The sequence below is a fragment of the Myotis brandtii genome, unplaced genomic scaffold (assembly GCF_000412655.1).
Source record: "Myotis brandtii unplaced genomic scaffold, ASM41265v1 scaffold133, whole genome shotgun sequence".
Lineage (NCBI taxonomy): Eukaryota > Metazoa > Chordata > Mammalia > Chiroptera > Vespertilionidae > Myotis > Myotis brandtii.
The window spans coordinates 1,654,366-1,682,304 of record NW_005354718.1 but is presented as its reverse complement, the minus strand read 5'-3'; the positions used below and the strand labels follow the sequence as shown (position 1 = coordinate 1,682,304).

The 27,939-nt window shown below is 38.4% G+C and overlaps 1 protein-coding gene and 1 long non-coding RNA gene across 2 annotated transcripts in view; one reads left to right on the top strand and one right to left on the bottom strand.

Moving 5' to 3' along the window:
- LOC106725058 overlaps window positions 1–10,765 on the top strand; it is a 21,968-nt gene extending 11,203 nt beyond the window's left edge. Inside the window, exons 2-3 of the long non-coding RNA XR_001360929.1 lie at window positions 3,694–3,701; window positions 10,754–10,765. This is a non-coding gene — a long non-coding RNA (uncharacterized LOC106725058). The remainder of the gene's footprint in view (window positions 1–3,693; window positions 3,702–10,753) is intronic.
- The window catches only part of CASC5 (cancer susceptibility candidate 5), a 72,357-nt gene that overhangs the window by 19,243 nt on the left and 25,175 nt on the right, over window positions 1–27,939 (bottom strand). Inside the window, 8 exon segments of the mRNA XM_014534789.1 lie at window positions 1,699–1,797; window positions 2,753–2,820; window positions 3,236–3,371; window positions 5,817–10,343; window positions 11,314–11,366; window positions 15,859–15,896; window positions 18,032–18,065; window positions 18,276–18,328. Of these exon segments, the coding sequence (XP_014390275.1) occupies window positions 1,699–1,797; window positions 2,753–2,820; window positions 3,236–3,371; window positions 5,817–10,343; window positions 11,314–11,366; window positions 15,859–15,896; window positions 18,032–18,065; window positions 18,276–18,328 (5,008 nt within the window).

The window sequence follows — 27,939 nt, the reverse complement described above, 5'->3', positions numbered from 1 at the left end:
TTAGGGGGCGATCAGGCTGGCAGGCTGAAGCAGTTAGGGGCAATCAGGCAGGCACGCAGGTGAGTGGTTAGGAGACAGCGGTCCAGGATTGTGAAAGGGATGTCCAACTGCCGGGTTAGGCCTGATCCCGGCAGTTGGACATCCTGGGATCAGGCCTAAACCAGCAGTCGACATCCCCCAAAGGGTCCGAGATTGGAGAGGGTGCAGGCTGGGCTGAGGGACACCCTCCTCCCATGCACGAATTTCGTGCACCGGGCCACTAGTATATATATATATATATATAGCAACCGGTCATTAGGTTGTAAAGGTCGCTTAGGCTTGTATATAGATAGCCTAGAGGCCCAGTGCACTAAATTCATGCACTGGTGGGGGGTAGGGTACCTCAGCCCGGCCTGTGCCCTCTTGCAGTCCGGGACCCTTCAGGGGATGTCCGACTGCCAGCTTAGGCCCAATATCTGGGGATCGGGCCTAAGCCAGCAGTTGGACATCCCCCCTCGCAGTTCGGGACCCCTTGCTCCTTACCGCCCGCCTGCAGTGGAGGCAGGAGAGGCTCCCACCACCACTGCTGCGCTCACCAGCCATGAGTCCGGCTTCTGGCTGAGCGGCACTCCCCCTGTGGGAGTGCACTAACCACGAGGGGGAAGCTCCTGCGTTGAGCATCTGCCCCCTGGTGGTCAGTGCACATCATAGCGACCAATCGTTCCGCCATTTGGTCGATTTGCATATTAGGGTTTTATTATATAGGAGATATGAGACTTTTAATTTCCTGTTAAGCTTAATTTTTGCTGTATGTTCCACAGATTTGGTATTAAATGTATTCCCTTTGCTTTCTAAATAGTTTTGATTGCCTCTTTGATATAAGAATTATCTAGCCCGGCCAGCATGGTTCAGTGGTTGAGCAGCAACCCATGAACCAGAAGGTCACGGTTCGATTCCCGGTCAGGGCACATGCCCAAGTTGCAGGCTCAAGCCCCAGTGTGGGGCGTGCAGGAGGCAGCTGATCAATGATTCTCTCTCTTCACTAATGTTTCTCTCTCTCTCTCTCTCTACCTTCCTCTATAAAATTAATTTAAATATCTAGTTTTTAAAAAAGAATTATTTAAAAGTGTTTCTTAATTTTTAAGAACCTAAAGAATGTTTAGTCCTTTTATTAGTACTAATTTTATTGGATTAAGATCAGATGACATGGTCCATAAAATCTCCATTTTTTTCCGTTTGTTAATGTTGTCTTTGTTGCAAGGGCATAACTAATTTTTATAAATGTTCAACAGACTAAAAGGAAAAAATTCTTATGAAAGAGTTACAAGTTTTTCTATTAATCTTTTTTAGTTTGTTGATTGTATTGTTCAAATATTCTATGATCTTACATATTTATTTTGAAAAATGTTTATTAAAAACTGCTATTTTTAGATTTGTTTAATGGTGGGAAAGAGCATATGTTCAGGAAAAAGTATCAAAAACAAAATAGATGGCAAGGAATGAGAAAATAAAATTTCACCTTATGAAAATCCATGACATAAAAAATACCAGTTTTTATGCTAACCACAAATGTATCTATTACAGGAAAACTTCTATAGGAAATTTTGCTTCCTTAGATTTTCTTTTTGTTTCTGAATAAATTCTTACTTTGATGCAGTTTAGTAAATAAGTACAATATATTCTAATTGAGGCAACTAAATGCCAAGAAATTGCACTTACTTTGGTTGGGAGAGTGCTCTGTCGGGGTTTCTGTATCAAAATGTGGACTTGAAGAAGAATAAAGAATTCCTTTATTGTTATTCTCCCATCTTTGAGTTTCTGAGGGAAGAAAAAAAAAGTTTGCATAACCATTTAAGGCAGTGGTTCTCAACCTTCCTAATGCCGCGGCCCTTTAATACAGTTCCTCATGTTGTGGTGACCCCCAACCATAACATTATTTTCGTTGCTACTTCATAACTGTAATTTTGCTACTGTTATGAATCGTCATGTAAATATCTGATATGCAGGATGTATTTTCATTGTTACAAACTGAACATAATTAAAGCATAGTAATTAATCACAAAAACAATATGTAATTATATGTGTTTTCTGATGGTCTTAGGCGACCCCTGTGAAAGGGTCGTTCGACCCCCAAAGGGGTCACAACCCACAGGTTGAGAACCGCTGATTTAAGGTGAGCTCATTTTGATTTTAACCACCTCATTTGTTTCTAAACAGCTTAAAGTATTTTGCATATATTTGTGGAAATACTATCCAGCTATTTGTAAGCTGTACATGAACAGATTTTATCTAAAATTTATTTCTTAAGGTTATTCAGTAACAGTAGAATTGGGGAAAAATAACAAAACTGAGTTTTTCTAATCATTATTTCTACTTCATATTCATATAATTAACTGCCATGTTGGGTCAACAGAGAAAAGAAAACTCCTCTTCTATATATTTAAAACATTTAATAACCTGGCTGGTATGTTCAGTGGTTAGAGTGTCGACCCTCGGACTAAAGGGTCTCAGGTTCGATTCCATCAAGGGCACATAACTTGGTTGCAGGTTTGAGAGGCAACCAATTGAATGTGTCTCTCTCAGTCGATGTTTCTCTCTCTCTTTCCCTCCCCCCTCCCTTCCACTGTCTCTAAAAATCAATGGGAAAAATATCCTCAGGTGAGGATTAAAAATAAATAAATGAACAAAACATTTCATAATTTTTTAAAAATTAAAAAAGAAAAAACAAAACTGGGAAATTAGTTGCATTAGAAATAAAAAATACTTAACATACCTCCTTCAAGCTCTCTTCACAAACAGTGTCTGTGAGAAACTGTGGTTCCATTTGACTATTGCGGTATGCTGGAAAGTAAGGCATTCAGGTGATGAACAAGTCAAAATTAAACTGTAAACTTAATTTTTTAGTTATCACTTAGGTGTATGTGTGGTTCATGCTTTTGAAGCTATCCATTAGGATCTTGTTGGGAAGACAGTCATGTGTAGGGCAAAGTATATTACAGTTTTAAAGCTCATTCAATGTTTCTCTATTGAGTTTATAAGCCTCTTAAGGAAATCACTCTACCCCATGTTGTATTTCACTTCTCCATTTATTAAAATAACTAAGAATTAAATATAAAGTATTATTTTACTTATAAACTACTTATATCCCCCCAAAAGCTTACACAAATTTTAAACATCTCTGAATTGAAATAAAGTTTTATTAGTCAAGTCAATAAATAACTTCTATTAAAATTAACTTTCATGAACATCATCTTACTGCTGAAGTCCAGAGAGGTCCCATCAGCCTTGATTGAATCCAGAGAACTGCTACAACTAGATGGGGTCCTGCCCAGGCTTTTTATCAATACACTGTTAGCATTTTTATCTGTATCTCCTTCAGCATGATAAAAAGTCTGAAATTATCAATTAAGAAACAACATCAGGATAAAGGTATAACACTGTATACTTATAATGACTGTTTGTTGAACACTAACAGAAATACTTCTAACATAAAATTTATGTATAATATAACTCTTATGAGATCCCTTAGCAAAGAATTCAAATAATTAATATACAACTAAAGCCTTTAGAGTTAAAAGTAATTTTATTTTAAAATACACAGAACTAACTTTTTGCAATACACTGTATAAGCAAATTATTTCTCAGTTGTATTTAAGTTATAGCCAGATCCTATGAGCTATCAAATGTTGACCTACCCAATTATTCAACTACTAGCCAACAGAGTCAGGTCTACCACACTACAGAAAACCAGAACAGAATATTGGCTGTACAAGGTAGTCCTGGCTAGTGTATAGAAAAGAAACATTTCCAGGCTTCAGTGCTTTCTACACTTGATGACCAAGACTCATTTGGCTGAAGTCAAATCCAGTGTAAGTCATGTGGTCCTGTTTCTATCATTTTAATCATTTGATTTTACAGCCTTAAATGTCATTTTCATCTACCTACTTACATATATTTTTGAGGACATTATATTCTTTGTCTAAATGCTAGAATGTAAGTTCCATGAGAGAAGATTCTTGTCTATCAATTCCCACTGAGGCATTCCTAGCAACCTAAACAGTACCTAGGACATGGCAGATATTCAATATTGAACAAAATAGTACTAATTTTCATAGAATCTATTCAGTTATCTATATATATAAAAGCCCAGCAACTGGAATGGCGGAATGACCAGAACGACTGGTGGCTATGACACGCACTACGGCAGCCAACCAGCCTGATCAAGGCCCCGATTGGCCCCCCACCATCCCCAGCTGGCTCTACCCCCAGTCAGCCCCCAACACCCAGATTGGGGGCGGGGCTGGCCAGCCAATCATCCGTGGCCCCTCCCCCCAGCCGGCCCAATCGGAGCAGGCCCGCCGGATCCCACCCAGGCACAAATTCGTGCACCAGGCATCTAGTACATTTTATATTACTGTTAGTACTTTCTCAAAGCTTCATAGACAAACCATTTCCTCAACACCTCCTATCATAGAACCACTGAAATCACCTTCTAAGCTTACATGTTTCTTAAGAGTTTAAACTTTGTTTTCTATGAACCTCTAATATATATATTTTTCAATATATTTTATTGATTTTTTACAGAGAGGAAGGGAGAGGGATAGAGAATTAGAAACATCGATGAGAGAGAAACATCGATCAGCTGCCTCCTGCACACTCCCCACTGGGGATGTGCCTGCAACCAAGGTACATGCCCTTGACCCAAATCGAACCCGGGACCCTTGAGTCCGCAGGCCGATGCTCTGTCCACGGAGCCAAACCGGTTAGGGCTAACCTCCAATATTTTTAATCTTTATCTCTCCAGCTATAAAACTCAGTTTGAGTGACAGGTTATCCAAATCAGTGTCCCTCAGCTTTAATATTTACGACTTTCTTTCATAAATACAAAATCTCACTTACTTCACTTTGAGATACTGGACTTGACCTAGGTATTTCCCCATCCACTAAAGATATGTACTTCCAGTTTCTACATATCCTCATTTGCCAAGAAAATTCTGTCAAGCTTTTCTTTATGCATAATAAAGACTTTTTACCCTCCAAGTATTTATAACACTGAAGATGACTTTTAAAATTACATGTAGCCCTAGCTGGTTTGGCTCAGTGGATAGAGCATTGGCCTGTGGACTGAAGGGTCCTGGGTTTCATTCTGGTCAAGGGCACATGCCCAGATTACCAGCTTGCTACCCAGTACGGGGCATCCAGGAGGCAGCCAATCAATGCTTCTCTTATCATTGATGTTTCTAGCTCCCTCTCCCTTCCTCTCTGAAATCAATAAAAATAATTAATTAAAATTACATATAACCTGCCTAGAAATTTTCATATGCAAAACCACAACAAATCACCAAAGGTGACAGAATATTTAGAATTACACAATTTCAACATTAACTTTTGTAATACTTTCCATTTCAATTTTTGTGACCATTTGTCACTTCAAATCATTTTTAAGGCTCTAACCGGTTTGGCTCAGTGGATAGAGCGTTGGCCTGCGGACTGAAGGGTCCCAGGTTCGATTCTGGTCAAGGGCATGTACCTTGTTTGTGGGCACATCCCTAGTAGGAGGTGTGCAGGAGGCAGCTGATCGATGTTTCTCTTCCATCAATGCTTCTAACTCTCTATCCCTCTCCCTTCCTCTCTGTAAAAAATCAATAAAATATATTTTTTTAAAAATCATTTTTAAGTCCATTCATTAATTCCTTAAGATTCTACAAAGAAATGTTTCTTCAGCCCTATAACTAAGAATAGTAAGTTCCTGCTTATCCAAGACTAAAATTAAAATTCAAGAATACTCATAATTTTTTAAAAATCAAGAACATTCCTCAGTTCAAGACAGAGCTCACCTGCTGATCTTGTGTGGTATCACTAAACTTAATCTCACTTTTTCTGATTTTTTTCTCATTCTGAGTATCATCATCATCTTCTTGTACCCAGGTTCTTTTCTGGCTATTGCAGGTTTCTTTCATTTTATTTTCAGATGGTGAAATCTCTTTCTGGTATGTCTCCATCAAAGACTTTCCCTCAGTTTCTATGCTAATAGAGTCTGAGGAATTAATCTCACCAGGATATATAGGAAGATTTTCCTCATTTATATATTGAGATGGACTTAAGTTCAGTTTAGCTGCAATAAATCCAATGCCTGAATCCTTACTGGAGACCGGCTGAGTTTCTAAGTTACTTAAATCAGTTGTATTTGAGGGAATCTGTTCCAGGTCATCTATACCAGTGACACTACAATTTCTCTTGTTTGGCAATCTGGGCAAAAATATTCCTAAAGAACATCTCTTTATTTTATCTTTTACAACTGGTACTGAGTTGGTTTCAGCTCCATTATGAAAAATTTTATTTTCTTCATCTCTATCATCTTTAACACTGTTGGACATTGTGTTAATATTATTTCTTTCTGTAGCTTGCACTATACTCATATCACTGTCTGCCTTATTTACTAACTCAAGTAATTGTTCTGGAAAAGGTGGTATATGAAAAGCTTGGATATCTAAAAATTCTTCAGTTTTCCCATTCAAATTATTCAGATTTTGTTTGCCACTACTAAAACTTGCAGCATTAGATGCAATTACAGGATCTGATGTTTCTTTAGGCTTGGCATGAGTTTGAATAACATGCTTAGTCAAGTCTGAGTTACTCTGGAAATCTATGGCTATATTACATTTAGCAGTTTGGATATTTTTCTCCAGTTCTTTTTCACAGGCTACAGTCAACCGTTTCTCATTATTGAGCACTTTGGACTCATTTTCACATGTGGGTACAGAGGAATTTCTTAGAATATTTAAATTCTTACTTGCAGCTTGAGACAATATTGCTTCACCTTTATTAACAATACTCTGTCCTTGTTGAGGTAATGGAGATAGCTGAGTTGAGAGATGAAGTGGGGAATCAACACAAACATCATCAACAAAGGTCTGCTTTAAACTATGTTCTGTATTATGAACAAAGTTCTCCACTTGATCCTCTGGAAACTTAAAAGATACTTGCTTTGAATCAAGTTTAGTCATGTTTCCCAAATCCTGACCATATACTAAAGTTTGATTAGCTAATAGATTTGGGGGCTCCTTAATCAGATCTTGATCTTTGAGCACTGTTATGACACAGTCATTTAGCTGTCCTTGGGTATTCGTTTGAGTAACTTTTTCCTTCTCTAACACAGAACAAGGAGCAGAGAGAGGCAGTGCTTCAGATTTCAAGTAATATTCACTGGCTAAATCATTTGCATAAGCAAGATCATTTTGCACTGGGCAATTACTGGCTTTCTCATCTTTATCACATAAGGACATGACATTCCCCTCCAAATTATCAACATAGGAAATAACATTTGGTAGAAAGGAATAATTGTCGCTGGATCCACAAATAGCAGGTGCATGATTGTTTGTAAAATCCACATTTCTTTTACCTGTGCTATTTAAGTGGCAGCTTTCAAGTTTGGCTTTTTCCAATGTATAGGCCTTATCTACAACTTTTGCCCCAGCAGTACTATGGAATTTGATTATTTCTATCTGAGCTTGATCCCCAGACAATGTATTAGAACAGGGTATCACATGGTGCTCTTGCTCAGTCTGAAGAACAATTTTGTTTTCTATAGCCTGTGCTTGTTGTTTAGTGACTTCTTGAACAGAGCTACCATCCTTAGGAAAAGAAACACCCAAGGTTTTTCTTTTTACTATTCCAAATTTAGGGCACTCTTGAAGTATTTTTTCTGTAGCTTGACAATCAATGAAAGCAGTATTGGACTTGGTGACTTCCAGATCACTGTGATTATCTATAAACAATACAGTATTGTCCATTGGCCTAGTGGTTATTTTAACTGGTGAGATAGTTTTACATTCTAAGGCAGTTGTGTGAATTCTAGTGATCTCCATGTCATCCTGCCCAGATGTATACAAAACAGTTTTAGAAGTTCCTGCCAAAGGCACCAACAGAGAATCTTGTATATCTTCTAGGGCATTTTTGTTATTTATTTCCATTGTACAACTCTGGATGATATCCATATCATTTTTATCATTACTTGAAAATGCAATGGGCTTGTCATCTTTGAGTCTAAGGCTTTTCCTTCTTTGACTTTTGCCTGACAAATGTTCATTCAGAAATCCAGGCTTTTGTATATCTTTGTCATTTTTCCAAACGGTTGATGTAGACACGTCTATGTTCTCATCAGCTATAAATGCTACAGCTTTCTCTATAGGACCACTATTAGATCGGTCCCCAAGAAGTGTTAGCTGGCTGACTTTTGCTGCTGAATGGTCACTTTCACCATTCTCCGGAAAGGAAACACTCTCCTCAGCAGAAGAGGTCACTTTTATTTTTCCTAGGCTTTTCCTTTTGAATAGTTCAAAGTCAGGTCTGTCTGCAAGTATAGTTCTTTCTAAATTAGTCTTACTAAGTTCTTGTACTTCAGAAGGACCAAATCCAATGACAACAGTGTGACTCTTGGTTAGATCCATATTTTGCTCCACTTCTGAACAAGTAATTATCTTGTTATGAGAACAGTCAAGGTTGGGATTACCTAAACTTTTCCTCAGTGGCTCAGGCAGTTTAGAATTCTGGTCTGGTACAGATTTAACTATATGACTGTTAACAGCAGTATTATGATTTTCCATGGCAGATTGGCCTTCTGAAGATAGTTTAGTGATTGGAAACAAAGCTTGCTCACATGAAACTGTATTTCTATTCTTTCCCAGTGCTACTTGTTTATGAAGATCTCCACCAGAGTATACTATATTATAGCTTGTTGCTTTGTCCTGGTTAATATCAACTGGCTGAGGAGAAACTTTATCAAAATAGGGTGAAATCTTCAAAACTTGATCTATTTCTTTGCCCCAGGCATCAGTTAGGATGTTTGTAGATATTATTTTTGGTTGTCGGGAGAGTTCATTATGAGTTTTGGTCTTTTTTCCCCATTCATCTAAAAGGCTTTTGCTGTCAGAGTGAGATGTACTGGCATCCTTGAATGCTAGATTATAAGATGCAAAAGGAGCTTGACTTCCTAAATTAGTTGTATGACTTTTAGTCAAACCCTTATCTTCACCTGTGAAGATTACAGTCTTTTTACCAGCCAATGAAGTAGACAAAGGATCTGCCTGGGCCTGTTGTAATCTTTCCTTAGATACATGAGGAACTGAGATACAATTTACATTCATTTCCTCATCCTTTGACATAGTTATGTGATTTTGGAGCATCATTTCTTTTTCAGATATTGGTTTGGCCGTTATCTGGACATTTGTCTGATCTTCTTTAAAAATCTGATTATCTATTACAAGTGTCTGACTCTTGGTAATGTCCATGCTATCCTCTCCTGAGTAAATCGTTTTCTCCATGAGAAGAGAGCTGGTATCTGGATTATGACACATTTTGGCATAATTACGGTCATCCTTTAGCAAATTTTCTTCCTCTTTCATACTTGAGAGACACTTGGTCAGTTCCATGGCATCATTACAAGTAGAATACAAAAATGTTTTATAATCTTGAGTTGCTGGACTGAAACATACAGATTCCGGGACCATGGCCAATGTTCTAACATCTTGGTTAGAAGTCTGTGTGACTTTGTGAGTTTCTGTCCCCATAATATGACCTCTGGTAATATGTATGTCACCTTTAGGGTTTAAGGGAGAGTCTGGAAAAGCAGCATTTGGTTTACTCTCAAAGACTGTCGTCTTTGCTGGAGCTTTAGTTCTATAACCTGTTGTAACATCCACCATGACAGTCTGAGTTTGATTTTCTATTTCAGATAAATTATCTGCAGAGGGTAAAATTTGTATAGTGCGGTTTATTGTCAAGTCCATCAAGTCATTACCATAAACTGTAATATCACTTTTAAATTCCCTTAAGTTGGCTTCAGTGGATGTGGGAACCAAAGTTTGAATACTGGATGTATAACACTTGGTGAAATTCATCCCATCATCTTCTTCTATAAAGATTCTAGTCATATTACTGTTATTTTCATCTACATTAAGGGATACATGCTTTTGATGTATGGAAGAAGCCTTATTTGATTCTATGGAATGAATAGGTATCTCAGAATTTTCTTTATCGGGTCCTGTAGAAGAAGTATTAGATTTCCCTGTTTTCAATCTTTTTATGAAGTCATTGAAATTTATTTTCTTTTCTGAATTAGTGTTTTGATCCATGGAAAAATTCAATTCTTTTTTCATTCTTGAATCCTCAGTGTGAAGTTTTAAGTTAGCCACAAACGATGTGGTATCTGTCTTGGTGGACTTTTCACTTTTTGTACAATCTAAAAGGCCTTTCGTAATCATCACGGTGTGACTTGCTGTCAGGTCCATCTGGTTTTCATCTGAAAAGATGACTGTCTGGTCATTTGAATGTGTCTCTTCATGGTTGTATTCTGTAACTGAAATCTATAATGAAAGCAAAATATTTAAAAAAATCAAATACAATAAAAACTTTAAAAACGTATTTTACAACATGTACTGTAAAAATAATTGTCAATGATTGGTTTGTTTGAATCAATGGTGTGCTGTGTAATACATAATTTGTTATTAAATTTTTTTCTAGCCTGGCAGGTGTAGCTCAGTGGTTGAGCGTTGACCTATGAACCAGGAGGTAATGGTTGGATTCCCAGTCAGGGCACATGCCTGGGTTGCAGGCTCGATCCCCAGTAGGGGGCATGTAAGAAGCAGCCAATCAATGATTCTCTCTCATCATTGATGTTTCTATCTTTCTCTCCCAGAAATACTTTTAGTATTTTTGGACAAATTAAAAGTTCAAGGTTAATTCTACACCCATTAGAATGACTAAACATAAAAAGGACTGACAATTCCAAATGCAAATATAATGAAAATTATAATTACTGATAGGTCATTCTCTTTTTAAATAAAAGACTCAGAAAGGGATAAGTGCATAGCTGACTAATTTATAGAACACTTCTGGACCCTTGGAAGTTGGATTCTCTTTGAATCTTAATGCAGTGATTTTATTTGTAAGGATATGGTCAAACTCCTTGCTACTCAAAGTATGGTCTATAGACCAGTGCACTAGTAAGACCCAGGAGATTGATAGTATAGAATCTCAGGGCCCACGCTAGATCTACTGGATAAAAAATCTATATTTTTAAACAAAATCCTGTGATGATTCATATGCCCATTAAGTGTAAGAAGTCCTGATATAACTAATATATTTCCCTATTATTTAAACTGGCAGTGATTTAACTTTCCTCAGTTAACTCAAAGGGTAGGAAGTTTTCCCAGTCTATAGGTCCATTTTGGTAGATAACCCCTAAGTCATGCCATTACCATTAAATTTTGAGTTTTTAAAAAGTTTCAACTGTCAAGGGAAATTAAATATGAAGGCACTTGCATGAACTCATACCTCTCTCTGTTGCATCTGGGTCTGAATGGGAGCACAAAGCAACGTGTTCATTCCTATTAAGAAAAAAAAAAATAGTCAATGACAAAAATATATATCACCAAGAGCCTGATTTTCCTTTTGTTAGATTCTTCATTGGTTACAAGTACAGTAGTACCTTATCAGCGGCTTTGCTTTTTTCAGTCTCATTTATTCGTGGTCAACCATGATCTAAAAATATTAAGTGGAAAATTCATGGAACATATTCCCTATTGATAAGGGGGGCTACTATATTTACTAAAGTTTTACTAGTTACTAAGCCTTTTATAAGGACTTAGGTATTAAATTTCATTGACTTTTTAATTGTCCCATGTTAGACAGAAACAGTTATTGTATTCTCTGTGTGACTAAAATGTTTTTAGAATATGGCGCAAATTTTAAACATGGAAAGTTTGGACCACTTTTCCCCCCCTTTACTTCTCCATTTTTATTTCCTGGATAGTAGAGGTTACATGATAAGATTTGAATCACCTTTTATTCTATGTTAAGGACTCTAGATCAGCCGTGGGCAAACTATGGCCCGCGGGCCGGATCCGGCCCGTTTGAAATGAATAAAACTAAAAAAAAAAAAAAGACCGTACCCTTTTATGTAATGATGTTTATTTTGAATTTATATTAGCTCACACAAACACTCCATCCATGCTTTTGTTCCGGCCCTCTGGTCCAGTTTAAGAACCCATTGTGGCCCTCGAGTCAAAAAGTTTGCTCACCCCTGCTCTAGACATTCCCATGATGAAATGTGCATTTTATAAAAATAACTAGTGGCCCGGTGAACGAAATTCGTGCACATTAAAAGGAAATTAATTAGAGGAAATATTTTAATATTGCTATTTGCCTTTTCTCTATAATAGAAGTGTCAGAGATGAAAAAAAATTAGTAAAATGTATTAAGAAAATCTTCCTCCTGTCAGAGTATGGGGCATGCCGCGGGACCCAGAGTCAAGTCCCCGCCCAGCTGCGTGCACCTCGAAATCGCGCGAGACCCGGACCCGGCCGGCCCTACCCCCACTGGGCAAGATCCAGACCTGGCCAGCCCCACCCCTGTCAAGCCCTGCCGGGTTGGGGGGTGCAGGCTCAGGTCCCCCAGCCTGAGGCGGGGGGTGTGGCCTTAGGTCCCCCGTCAAGCCCCGTCGGGTGTGGGGTGCAGCCTCAGGTCACCTGCCCCGGCCTGGCGCCATGCAGCCTCAGGTTCCTGCTCGTTACTGCTCGTTACAGGAACTCCGTCTCCGCTGTGGGTGCAGCCATCTTGTGATGGCGTGACAGAGTGAGGGTCAATTTGCATATTACCTCTTTATTATATAGTATTATTATATAGGATACTAGAGAAGGAGAATGAAATAGATTCAAGAAAAAGAAGAACCAATAAGAAAACTACTGTAGCCCTGACCAGTTTGGTTCAGTGGCTAGAGCACCAGCCTGTGGACTGAAGAGTCCCAGGTTCGATTCCGGTCAAGGGCATGTACCTTGGTTGTGGGCACATCCCCAGTAGGGGGTGTGCAGGAGGCAGCTAATGGATGTTTCTCTCTAATGGATGTTTCTAACTCTCTATCCCTCTCCCTTCCTCTCTGTAAAAAATCAATAAAATATATTTTAAAAAAAAAAAAGAAAGAAAACTACTGTAATAGTTCAGACACAACTTGATGAGATTTTATGTTAGAGCAAGATACAATGAGAATGGAAATAAGGAACTAGAGTCAAGACATTTTAGAACCTATAATAATAAAAGCGTAATATGCTAATTAGACTGGACGTCCTTCCAGACAACCTACCAGACGAAGCTGGGGCTGCGAGGGAAGCCCGGGTCCCAGGTGCCAGAGGGAAGCCGGTGCCTGCAGCTGGGGGAAGGAAGGCCTACTCTTGCACGAATTTCGTGCATCGGGCCTCTAGTTAAAATATAAAGGTTTAGGTAACAAACTGGACATTAGAAATATGGGATTGAAGATGCTATAATAAAAAAGGAAATATTTTTTAAATACTTAAGTTCAAAAGTAAATCTTTAGCCCTGGCTGGTGTGGTTCAGTTGGTTGGAGCATCATCCTGTACACCTGCATATAAGAGGCGACTGATTTATGTTTCTCTCTCTCTCTCTCTCTCTCTCTCTCTCTGTCTCTCTTCCCCTCTAAAACTCAATGAACATGTCCTCAGGTGAGGATTAAAAAATCTATAATAGCCCTAGCTGGTTTGAATAGAGCATTGGCCTGTGGACTGAAAGGTCCTGGGTTCGATTCCAGTCAAGGGCACATGCCCAGGTTGCAGGCTCAATCCCTAGTAGGGGGAATGTAGGAGGCAGCCAATCAATTCTCATCATTGATGTTTCTATCTCTCTCTTCCTCTCCCTTCCTTTCTGAAATCAATAAAAAAATATTTTTTAAAAATCTACAATAATAAAAGCATAATATGCTAATTAGACCAGACCTCATTCCAGATGACCTTCTGGAAGAAGCCAGAGATGTGAGGGAAGCCTGGGTCCTGGGTGCCAAAGGGAAGCTGGTGCCGGCAGCCGGGGGAAGGAAGGCCTACTCTTGCACAAATTTCGTGCATCAGGCCTCTAGTAATAACAATAAGTAAAAATAGGCTCTGGCCAGTGTGATTCAGTTAGTTGGATTGTCATCTCATGCACTGAAGAGTTTTGGGTTTGATTCCAGGTCAGGGCACATACCCAGGTAGTGGGTTCAATCCTGATCAGGGTACATATGGGAGGTAAACAATCCATGTTTCTCTCTCTCCCTCTCCCTTTTTCTCTCTCTAAAACCAATAAAAATTAAAATAAATAAATAAAAATAAAGGCAAATCTTTAGAATAGTTTAAAGAGTTTACAGCAACCTTGATTAAACATGGGCAAGTAATTATAGGCTTTTTGTTAGAAGCCTTATTTATTTATTAAGTTTCCACTCATTTATTCAACAAATACTGCTTCAGAACCTATTATGATCCCCAAAACAACTGTCTACTAAAGTACAAAGAGAAGACAAAATTTTTGGACTCAAAAAATTTCGTTTAACAAAAGAGCCACAAGTAAATACCAAAACTACAATGTGATAAATTCTACAAGAGACTGAGAAACAGAAGGTGTGTTGTCAAAACACAGGAAAGAGTGATTAACTTATTGGCTTTGCCAAAAAACAACAACTCCATTTAAGCCAGTACTACTTAGTGTATGGTGCCAGTCTGTGAACTGCTAAATCAAAAGTATTTCCCTTGCTAAGAAAAAATGTCAGCTAAACAAAATAATAGCTTACAGCCACAGTTGATTTACATTCCAGAGTAACTTCCTCTCAGTCATGGATTGTAATATTTTGTGGACTGGTTACTTTGAAAAGCACTAAAGTTATGCTATGTGAAAAATGAGAAGAACGCTAGGCAAAGTGCTCGGGAGAGCACTTTAGGTAGAGAAAATAGCATTTACAATGGATATAAGCAGGAAAAAAGTCCACATGAGGAATTGCAAATAGTTCTTCATGGACTAGCAGGGATGGGGAATGTCTGGCCCGCAGGCCAAAATCATTTTGTCTGGCCCTGCCAAAGCATTAGGGGTGAGTTAATTAAATGTTTGACCAAATATTGCAGGCTAATTTTTAAGTTGATAAATTTGTATGGCCTGTGAATTATGTTACAAATGTTATTTATAATATCATTTATAGTATCATTTATACAAACCCTTGGCAAAAAAAAAAAGGTTCCCCATCCCTGGGCTAGAGGAAAAGATGCCTATAAAGGAAAGGAAATAAGGTTGGAGAAGACGACAAGCCAAATCATAAAGGGCTTTCTAAGTCTATGCTGAGGAGTGTGCGTTTTATCCTGCAAGCAAAAAAGTGTCATTGAACAATTTTTAGCTGGAAGGTAATATGATCAGATTTAGAAATACATAGAATAGATTCGAAGGATAAGAAACTATTTACAGTAACCCAAGAAAGAATAATAGGAACTTGAATTCAAACAGTGGCAGAAGGAATGGAGAAACAGTAAGAGATCTGCAAGATATTTAAGAGACAGGATAGAAAGAGTATAGCCAAATAGATATAAAAAATGAAGCAAATATTAAAAAATGACTCAATTCCTGACTTGAGTGAATAAATGAGTAAGACCCAGCTGGTGTGGCTCAGTGGTTGAGCGTTGACCAGGTCATGATTCAATTCCTGGTCAGGGCACAGGCCCAGGTTTCGGGCTCAATCCCCAGTGGGGGACTTTCAGGAGGCAGCGGATCAATGATTCTCATCATTGATGTTTCCATTTCTCTCTCCCTTTCCCTTCCTCTCTGAAATCAATAAAAATATTTTTTTAAATAAATAAATAAAAATAAATGAGTGAGAGTCAAAAATAGAGGAAACAAGAGGAACAGCAGTTTTGGAAGAAGTAAAGTAAATTTGTGAAATTTTAAACTAAAAATTTTGTGTAACACACAGAGCTCTCTTCACACTCTTTTTTTTACTGTTCTTTTAGATATTACTTATCAAGGAATCTGGATGAAGAGAAAGGTATATGATAAGAAAAGCATTCTGATCATACTCACCAGTAATTTCACAGTAATTATCTTCTGAAGTCTTATTCCTAAAATATAAAAAAATATTTTAAAAATCTGTATCACAATTACCAAGAACTACAACAGTTGAATAATAATGCCAATTGCCTTCTACAATTTATACCCACTAGCAATGAGTGATGTTTTACCTATGTTCTTAACTAACTGGATGAAAAATTATATCTCAATAGTCTTTATTTCTCTTCTGAAGATAAGCATCTTTTCATGTATTCAAAAGCTACTGGTATTTACTTTTCTATGTATTAATATTATAAAAATAAACTTAATTTAAAAATCTGAAGATTGGTATTTATTGTTTTACTAGAAGCCTGGTGCATGAAATTCATGCAGTCGGAGGAGGAAGGGGTCCTCAGCCCGACCTGCGCCCTCTCGCAGTCCAGGAGCCCTTGGGGGATGTCCGACTGACGGCTTAGCGCTGCCGTGGAGGTAGGAGAGGCTCCCGCCACTGCTGCTACGCTTGCCAGCTGTGAGTCTGGCTTCTGGCGGAGCGATGCTCCCCATGTGGGAGCACACTGACCACCATGGGGCAGCTTCTGTGTTAAGCGTCTAGCCCAGCTGTGGGCAAACTACGGCCCGCGGGCCGGATCCGGCCCGTTTGAAATGAATAAAACTAAAAAAAAAAAAGACCGTACCCTTTTATGTAATGATGTTTACTTTGAATTTATATTAGTTCACACAAACACTCCATCCATGCTTTTGTTCCGGCCCTCCGGTCCAGTTTAAGAACCCATTGTGGCCCTTGGGTCAAAAAGTTTGCCCACCCCTGGTCTAGTCCCTGGTGGTCTGTGCATGTCATAGCGACCTATCGTTCCACCGTTTGGTCGATTTGCGTATTAGCCTTTTATTATATAGGATACCAGCTGATGTATTTAAGGATTTATAAATGAAAGAGTATTTCATCACTTTATTAAAAGAATAAGCTGTACAATGCACATATTTATCCTATATAATAAAGAGCTAATCTGCTAATTAGACCAGACAGCAGAACGACCTTCTGGAACAACCAGTGGGCAGGGGCTGTGGGGCCACAGGGCCATGAGGCAGCCGGGGCTGTGAGGCAGCCGGGGCTGTGAGGCAGCCAGGGCCAGGAGGGCCGAGGCAGCTGGGGCCCCAAAAGCCTACTTTTGCATGAATTTCGTGCATCAGGCCTCTAGTCCTACATAATAAAAGGGTAATATGCAAATTGACCAAAAGACAGAACGACTGGTCGCTATGACACACACTGACCACCAGTGGGCAGGCACTCAATGCAGGAGCTCTTGCAGCGCTCACAGCGGGAGCAATGCTCAGCCAGAGGCCAGGTTCACAGCTGGTGAGCACAGCAGCGGTGGCAGGAGCCTCTCCTGCCTCTGCAGCAGTGTTAAGGATGTCCAACTGATGGCAGTGGGACATCCCCGAGAACTCCCAGATTGTGAGAGGGTGCAGGCCGGGCTGAGGAGCCCCCCCCCTCTCGAGTGCACGAATTTCGTGCACCGGGCCTCTAGTCAAATATAACAGTACATTAAATTTTGCAAAAACAATTTGTTTTGTTTGTGGTTGTTGTTGTTTTTAAAGTAATGTCTGGTATATACTCTTTTCTTTAGAACAAGTTTTGTTTGTTTTTTAATATATTTTTATTGATTTCAGAGAGGAAGGGAGGAGAGAGAGAAACATCAATACACACCCCCCACTGGGACCGAGCCCACAACCTGGACATGTGCCCTTGACCAGAATTGAACCCGGGACCCTTCAGTCCGCAGGCCAACCCTCTATCCACTGAGCCAAACCAGCTAGGGCAACAATTTGTTTTTTAAATTATTCCTAAATATTCCACAAAAGAGATACAAAAATAAAAAACTAAAAGGATATTAACTTAGTGTGGCTGGTGTTGCTCAGTGATTAAGCATCAACCTATGAACGGTTTGATTCCTGGTCAGGGTACATGCCTGACTTTTGGGCTCAGTCCCCAATAGGGGGCGTGCAGAAGGCAACCGATCAAGAATTCTCTATCATCAATAATGTTTCTCTCTATCCCTCTCCCTTCCTCTCTCTGAAATCAATAAAAACATATTTTTTTTAAAAAAGGACACTAATTTAAAAAGTACTTTATTAGTAGGAATAAATAACTTTAAAATATACTTTGAATCACATTTTTCTTACTTACTGTATAAACAGAACATTTTCTCTTGTTTCTGTTTCTAAAAATTAAAAAAAATTAAAGTTTTTCAAAGATACTCTGATAAAGCATTAGAAAAATTAACAAGAATAAAAAAATACTGCCCCCCCCCCACACAAGTTATACTTTCTAACCAATAAAATAAAGAATAAGTTATATCAATTATTTGGTTAGATACCCACAGTAAATTTTTATACAAAACAGACTCACAGGAATTGCATTAATATGTTACCTGCAATTTCTGACTTTCTCTCTATTTTCATATGAGATTCTGTCTGATATACCCTAGAAAAGAAAATAAAGATTAATGAAAATCTGTCATTTTGAATTAGAACACTATGGTATTAATTTATACTGTTTTTATTTAAACATAATAAAGGCCATATATGACAAACCCACAGCTAACATCATACTCAATAGGGAAAAACTAAAAGCATTTCCCTTAAGATCAGAACAACACAGGAATGTCCACTTTCTTACTGAACATAGTACTAGAAGTCCTAGCTATAGTAATCAGACAAAAAGAAGAAATAAAAGGCATCTAAATTGGAAAGGAAGAAGTAAAACTGTCACTGTTTGCAGATGATATGATACTGTATATAGAGAACCCTAAAAAGCCCACCAAAAAACTACTAGAACTGATAAATTCAGTAAAGTAGCAGGATACAAAGTAAATATCCAGAAATCGATTGCATGTTTATACACCAACTAGAGGCCTGGTGCACGGATTCAGCCTGGCCTGCGGGGATCAGGCTGAAACTGGCTCTCCAACATCCCCTGAGGGGTCCCGGATTGCAAGAGGGCGCAGGCCACGCCGAGGGACCCCACCGGTGCACGATTGGGGTCGGGGAGGGACTGTGAGAGAGCTCCAGGATGTGTCCAGCCCGTCTCGCCCAGTCCCAATCAGCTGGACCCCAGCAGCAAGCTAACCTACCGGTTGGAGTGTCTGCCCCCTGGTGGTCAGTGGTGTCATAGCGACTGGTCGAACCATTGGACACTTACCATATTAGGCTTTTATTATATAGGATAATAAACTATCAGAAAGGGAAACTAAGATAACAATCCCATTTACAATCGCATAAAAAAATACCTAAAATAAATTTAACCAAGGAGGTAAAATACCTGTACCTGGAAAATTTTAAGACACTGAAGAAAGAAATTGAAGAAGATATAAATAAGTAGAAGCATATACTGTGTTCATGGATAAGAAGAATTAACATCATTAAAATGTACATACTACCGAAAGCAATCTATAGAATAGCACAATTTCTATCAAGATACCAATGGCATATTTTACAGAACTAGAATAAATATTCCAAAAATGCATATGGAACCACAAAAGACCCAGAATAGCCACAGTAATCTTGAGGAAGAACAAAATTGGAGGAATCACATCACCTGATATCAAACTATACTACAAGGCCACAGCAGTCAAAACAGCATGGTACTGGCATAAAAACCGACCTATAGATCAATGGACCAGAATAGACAGTCCAAAAATAAACCCACACTTATATGACCAATTAACATTTGACAAAGGGAGCAAGAGCATAAAATAGAGTAAAGACAGTTTATTCAATAAATAATGTTGGGAAAATTGGACAGATATGTGCAAAAAAAATGAAACTAGACCACTTTCTTACACTGTATCCAAGAATAAACTAAAAATTGATAAAAGACTTAAATGCAAGACTCAAAACTAGAAGAAAACATAAGCAGTAAAATACCAGACATTTCACAAATGGGACTAAATCAAACTAAAAAGTTTTGGCACTGAAAGGAAACCATCAACAAAATGAAAAGACAACCCACTGAATGAAAGAACATATTTCCCAATGATACATCAGATAAGGCATATAAATGTTAGTTTAAAAACTCATACAATTCAACATCAAAAAGCAAGCAATCCAATTACAAAATGGGTAAAGGACCTGAATAGACACTTCCTCAAAGAGGACATACAGATGGCAACAGACATATGAAAAGATGCTCACATCATTAATCATCAGAGAAAGGCAAATTAAAACCATAATGAGATATGACCTCACACCTGTCAGAATGGCTATCATCAATAAATCTACAAACAACAAGTTTGGCAAAGATGTGGAGGAAAGGGAACTCTCATGCACTATTGGTAGGAATGCAGATTGGTGCAGCCACTATGGAAAACAGTACGAAGGTTCCTCAAAAAATAAAAAATGGAACTGCCTTATGACCCAACATTCCACTTCTAGGTATAATAGCATAGCCAAAGAAACTCAAAACACTAATTTAAAAGAATATATGCACCACTATGCTCACTGCAGTGTTATTTATAATAGCCAAGATATGGAAACAACCCTAGGGCCCACCAATAGATGAGTGGATAGCCCAGCCAGCATGGCTCAGTGGTTGAGCGTTGACCTATGAACCAGGAGGTCACAGTTCGATTCCTGATCAGGGCACATGCTCAATTTGTGGGCTTGATTCCCAGTATGGGGCATGCAGAAAGCAGCTGACCAATTATTCTCTCTCATCATTGATGTTTCTATCTCTCTCTTCCTCTCCCTTCCTCTCTGCAATAAATAAAAATATATTTTAAAAAATAGATGAGTGGATAAAAAAGCTGTGGTAAGAATATTACTTAGTTATTAAAAAAAAGAATGAAATTTCACCATTTGGAACAGTATGGATGAACCTAGAGGGTACTATGCTAAGTGAAATAAGTCAGTCAAAAAGAGACAAATATCATATGATTTCACCTATATGTGGAATGAAAATAACAATATAAACAAACAAAAGAGAACAAGACTCATAGATACAGAAAACAGACTGATGGTTGCCAGAGGGGATGGGAGTTGGGAAACAGTGAAAAAAGTGATGGGATTGAGAAGTACAGATTGGTAATTACAAAACAGTCATAGGGATGTAAAGAACAACACAGGAAATATAGTCAATAATAACGTAATAACCATATATGGTGCCTGGTGGGTACTGGAAATATCAGGGAGAATACTTTGTAAATTATACTCTGAGTTAACTACCTCTTTGCTACATCCGGTACTAGTAATATTTGAAGTGCCAAAATTACTTTACCACATTAAAATCTGTTCGATTTTTAATGAGCTCTGACAGAATCATTATTTCAATAACATAAAAATTTTATTCAACAAACATTTACTGGTATTAAGCACTCATACACCTGATGTTACATACTAGAGTCTGACAGATGATCCTTGACGTCAAGATGCTTTCACTACAGAGCTAACACAGTGATTATAAACATTAATTTACTGACTTTTGTTATTAACAGTTCAAATAATGTGGCATGGAGCCCAGAAGGAATCTCTTTTCATTGGGATGATTAAGTTTCATGCAGAAGTAGCATTTGATATCTGCCTTGATGAATTTGACAGTTCATTTTCATTCTGCTAATATTCGTGCACAGGGGGTTGGGGGTGGGGGAGGGGAGTCCCTCAGCCCGGCCTGCGCCCTCTCGTAGTCCAGGACCCCTCACTCCTTACCGCCCACCTGCTTGCTGCTCCTTACTGCTTGGCTTGCTGCTCCTTAGCGCTGCCGTGGAGGTGGGAGAGGCTCCTGCCACCACCACTGCGCTCGCCAGCCATAAGCCCAGCTTCTGGCTGAGCGGCGCTCCCCGTGGTAGTGCACTGACCACCGGCGTCAGCTCCTGCATCGAGCATCTGCCCCCTGGTGGTCAGTGTACATCATAGCGACCGGTAGTTCCACCATTTGGTCAATTTGCATATTAGGCTTTTATTATATAGGATCATTCATTTTGCAAGCTGTGTTCCAAGCACTATGCTATGTTCTTTACATATTTTTTATGATCATAATTACCATGTTGTTTTACAGATGTAGATTTTGAGGGTCATAAAGGTTAAGTAACTACCAAGATCACATAACTGACAAGTGGCAGAGCCAAAATGCAAACCCAAATCTGTCTGACTTCAAAACTTGACTACAAAGCTGCACTTGAAACAACTTTTCTTCAAATGATTTACAACAGAAGCTTTTTATTCAATACTAGAGGTCCGATGCACGAAATTCATGCAAGAGTAGGCCTTCCTTCTTCCAGCTGCCTGGACCCGGGCTTCCCTCGCAGCCCCGGCTTCATCCAGAAGGTTGTCCGGAAGGACGTCCTGTCTAATTAGCATATTATGCTCTTATTATTATAGGTGAGCAGGATCAGTAGTTGGTCAACTAATCAAAATATGTCTTTAGCCCTAATCAGTTTGGCTCAGTGGATAGAGCAGCCGTGGGCAAACTACGGCCCGCGGGCCGGATCCGGCCCGTTTGAAATGAATAAAACTAAAAAAAAAAAAGACCGTACCCTTTTATGTAATGATGTTTACTTTGAATTTATATTAGTTCACACAAACACTCCATCCATGCTTTTGTTCCGGCCCTCCGGTCCAGTTTAAGAACCCATTGTGGCCCTCGAGTCAAAAAGTTTGCCCACCCCTGGAATAGAGCATTGGCCTGAGGACTGAAGGGTCCCAGGTTTGATTCTGGTCAAGGGCATGTACCTTGGTTGCAGGCACATCCCCAGTAGGGGGTGTTCAGGAGGCAGCTAATCGATGTTTCTCTCTCATCAATGTTTCTAACTCTCTATCCCTCTCCCTTCCTCTCTGTAAAAAATCAATAAAATATATTTTTTAAAAATTTCATCTGCTATGCTTTAAAAAAAAGTCTTTAAAAAAATCATAACTGATCCATATATACCTTAACCATTTTAAAAACTTGGACTTTAATTTGCAAATCTCCTTATATCAATCTGAGATCTTTACTCTGAGTGTGGATCTATAAGTCCAATTCTAGTGTATTTATAAAGTTTTTAAGCATACTTCAAAACAATATTAAGAGAGCTTTTATTATATGTTTTCTGTATCTATTTTACTGTATTTGTTTCTATGTCTAGAATCCTGTGGTTCTTATTTTCTTATTAAATTTATTGGGGTGATATTGGTAAATGAGATTATGTAAGCTTCAAGTATACAGTATTGTAATACATCAGCTCTATATTACAATGTGTTCATCATCCAAAGTTTAGTCTCCTTCCATCACTATATATTTGACTCCCGTTACACTTTTCAACCTCCCCACACCCTGATCCTTTTTCAATAGATTTCAGCCTTTTTTGTCTCATGGCACACATAAACTAAACACTAAAATTCAGTGGCACACCAATAAATATAATTTATGCCAGTCTAACAAAAAAATAGGTATAATTTTGATTAATTTGCAAAAAAATAATAGGAATTAGTTACTCTTTTTACCTCAAAATGACTTTTAAAAAAATCAAAGGCCTATACTTGTATATAAGGATTTCTAGTACCAAGAATTAACCAATCAGATATAACCTTATTATGTGATATGACCAATAAGAGGCAACTCTATTATATGACCTATATATTTATGGTTCAAGACAGGAAATTCACACTGATGGCTATTGTTGTGTTGGCTGTTGTCATTTTTTTATTAGACAATCTAAGGAAAAAGAGGTCAGTCCCCCTGACTAAACAGTCAGATATTGCATGTTTTAAAAAGTCTTGTGGCAAACCAGTTGCAAATTGCTGATCTATTTGAACAAAGAATCTTTTTGAAACGCTGCTTATGTATTGGTTAGTATTATCTAAATTGACACCTTCTGTAATAACATATACTATCTTATTCTCGTCATACAATAATAAACTATGAGATATGTAAGGACTATTATTTCTATCCTAAGAAAGGAGAAAACTGATGCTCTGATAAGTTAAATGACTTGAACTAGAGGCTATTTAGTGATAAACCAGAACTTCTGCCAGGTGTCTTTTTTGTTTTGTTTTGAATCTGAAATTCCTTTTAATATTCCAGAGTCATTTTAGAAAAATAAGTACGGTGAATAGATTATTGTTAAGGAAAGGAAAGGATGGAATAGATTTAACAGCACTTGGGAAAGGTAATCAGAAACAGTGGAAAAACCAGTAGACTAGGAATCAGAGGACCTACATTATTTTTTTTAAATATATTTTTACTGATATCAGAGAGGAAGGGAGAGGGAGAAAGGGATAAAAACATCAATGATGGGAGAGAATCATTGATCAGCTGCCTCCTGCATGCCCCACACTAGGGATTGAGCCCGCAACCCGGGCATGTGCCCTGATCAGGAATCAAACTGTGACCTCCTGGTTCATAGGTCGACGCTCAACCACTGAGTTACGCTGGCCAGGCAGGACCTACATTATTATTGTGGCTCTGTCACTATCTACATTACCTTGGGAAAGTAAAATCACCCCTCTGGCTTTAATCTTCTCACCTTAAAAATGAAGAGTTGGGCCATAGCTGGTTTGGCTCAGTGGATAGAGCATAGGCCTGTGGACTGAAGAGTCCCGGGTTCGATTGCAGTCAAGGGCACATGCCCAGGTTGTGGGCTCAATTCCCCAGTAAGGGGTGTGCAGAAGGAAGCTAATCAATGATTCTCTCTCATCACTGATGTTTCTATCTCTCTCTCCCTCTCCCTCTCTCTCTGAAATCAATAAAAATATATTGTAAAAGACTGGAGATTCTTATACATACCAATTTTAAAAAATGGAGAGTTGGGACTGTATCTTCTTGCTAAGATTTCTTCTAATTTTAACATGCTATCATCCAAAACACAAAATTTTATATATCTAACTATTTTATGGACAGTTAGAAAGAAATCCTATCCCAGGCACCCGTTCTTGACTTCTGGGAAATGTTTTTAATTAGCCAAACTCATTATAAAACAAAGAGAAGGGAAAGAATAAGCCAAGTAAGCATTAATAACAGAGCAAATGTGAAAAACAAAGAAAATAGAAAGAATAGAAACACTGGAATACCAATCAGATAGGCCCAGAAAATACATCTAATTTCCTCATACAGGTACTAGAGCAGTGGTTCTCAACCTTCCTAATGCCGCGACCCTTTAATACAGTTCCTCATGTTGTGGTGACCCCCAATTTCATTGTTACAAATTGAACATAATTAAAGCATAGTGATTAATCACAAAAACAATATATAATTATATATGTGTTTTCCGATGGTCTTAGGCGACACCTGTGAAAGGGTCATTCGACCCCCAAAGGGGTCGCGACCCACAGGTTGAGAACCACTGTACTAGAGGAAAAAGAAAATACCAACCATGTGAAAGAAGACATCATAATATAATGATTAAGAATACTTGATGTGAAATAGTCCAAAGTCTGAGCCCTACCCCTTAATAAGAATGGGAACCTGAGCTAAACCTCAGTTTCCTTATTCATAAAATGAGATATGATTGTTAGAATTCAATGAGCAATAAATGTAAATAGTAACACAGTGCCTGTCACATTGTACATATTCAATATTAGCTATTCTATGTAATAAAAGCCTAATATGTAAATCGACTGAACAGCAGAACGACCAGTCGCTATGATGCACACTGACCACGAGGGGGCAGATGCTCAATGCAGGAGCTGCCCCCTGGTGGTCAGTGTGCTCCCACAGGGAGAGCACTGCTCAGCCAGAAGCTGGGCTCACAGCTGGCGAACGCAACAGCAGTGGCAGGAGCCTCTCCCACCTCTGCGGCAGCACTAAGGAGCAGCAAGCTGGGCAGTAAGAAGTGAGGAGTCCCAGACTGCAAGAGGGCACAGACCGGGCTGAGAGACCTCCCCCCCAAGTGCACGAATGCACTGGGCCTCTAGTTAATAATAAATCAAAATTGACATATATAAATCCACTTTCAATTATATTTGAGACAGGTAATCTTCCTATATTAAAAAGATCATTTCAACATGATTATTAAGATGACAGATTTTTTTTTTGGAGAAATAATTCAAGCACCTATTCTCAAGTTTTTAAAAGCTAAGAGGGTTTTTAAAATCTTCCATTGCTCAGTGATTAGAGCAAAAGTCTGCACAACAGAGGGACATGGCTTCAATTCCTGGTCAAGGGCATGTATCTGGGTTGCAGGTTCCATCCCTGCCCCGGGTCAGGCACACACACAGGAGGCAACCAATCGATGTGTCTCTCTCACATCTCCCTCTCTTCTTCTTTCTTCCTTCTTCCTTCTTCTCCTCCTTCCCTTCCTCCTCCTCCTCCTCCTCTCCCCACTCCCTTCCACTCTATAAAAATCAATGGGAAAAATATCCTCACTCCTCAGGTGAGGATTAAAAAAAAAAGAAATCTAAGAAGGAAAGAAGGCTCTTAGACATTGCTTCTAGGAAGAAGAAAGAATATTTAAAAAATAAAAAAATATAAGAATGATATCTGATCTGTTCCTTCCAACTGTATGAAAAATGTGGACTTGGATTTAAAAATAAAAACAGTAACAAAAACCAACTTGATTGTTCCATTGTACTAATTAACACCAAAATAAATTCTAGATGGGTTAAATAAAATGAACCTATAAAGAGACCAGAAGAAAATACAGGTGACCTAAAAAAATAATTTGGCATCTGATATTTTAAACAAATCTAGAAACCAGAAGCAAAAACACAGGCAGATATCACCATATAAAAAATTTAAAACTTTTATACAGGGAAATACCAAATAAGGAAAATTAAAACAAGCTCAGTGGTTGAGCATCGACCTATGAACCAGGAGGTCACGGTTTGATTTCCGGTCAAGGCATAACCTATGAACCAGGAGGTCACGATTTGATTTCCGGTCAAGGCATTTGCCTGGGTTGCGGGCTCCATCCCCGTGTGGGGTGTGCAGAAGGCAGCTGATCCATGACTCTCTCTCATCATTGATGTTTCTCTCTCTCCCTTTCCCTTCCTCTCTGAAATCAATAAAAAAATATTTCTTAAAAATTTGCAATGCAGATGGAAAAGGGCTGATATCCCTAACAATTAAGAAACTTTAACAAGTCAGAAGAAAAAGACAACTATAGCCCTGACCGGTTTGGCTCAGTGGATGGAGCGTCGGCCTGCGGATTCAAGGGTCCCGGGTTCGATTCCGGTCAAGGGCATGTACCTTGGTTTCGGGCACATCCCCAGTGGGGAGTGTGCAAGAGGCAGCTAATCGATGTTTCTCTCTCTCTATCCCTCTCCCTTCCTCTCTGTAAAAAATAAATAAAATATTAAAAAAAAAGAAAAAGACAACTATACACATCAAAAAATGACATAGCAACAATGACTAATTCAATAGTAAGGAGAACCTATAGCATCCATATTGTGATTTCTAAATGCCATTTCCTACTAAAAAGAACTGAGCCGCACCTTGGAGAAATGGCTAATTCCAGGTCAGGGGCAGATACACATTAAATATATTTAAGTTCATGATAATAGATTCTTCTTAGATTTAGATATTTAGGTAAAGATACCTCACTAGTCAGCTTTGAAGGATACTAGGAAACTAACTTATACTGAAAACTAGTAAATAAAGAAAAACAACACCCCCAAGCGTTTAATCTGCCTTTCCTATATTAATCACAATTCAAGTAAACAAATAGCTTTATGGTAAAATCCTCAATAGAAGTGCTGTTAATAAATAAAAAAAGGAATGACAGAATGAGAATATTATCAATTAGCAAAAACTCTAAAAATATCATGGATCTAGGCAAAGATCATCAATGTCTATTAACATCACAAAAAAGAGGTAACTGAACAATAAGTACCATCTGATGGAAGCACAGGACACTACCTATGAAATATTCTTGTCTAAAACATCAAATTTAAGTCAAACAAGCCTTCCACCTTTAACAACCAATTGACAGGAAATCAATTGTAGAGGAACATATTAAAAAAGTTATCCCATTACAATCAGCAAAATCTGGAATATAAGACACTCAATAGGACAAACTCAGTTTTTTAATAGAAAAAAGGGAGGGAGAACCTATAGATTAAGAGACTTAAGAGGCAATCAACCAAATGGAATGTATTAACCTTGTTAGGATACTGAGTCACACCAGT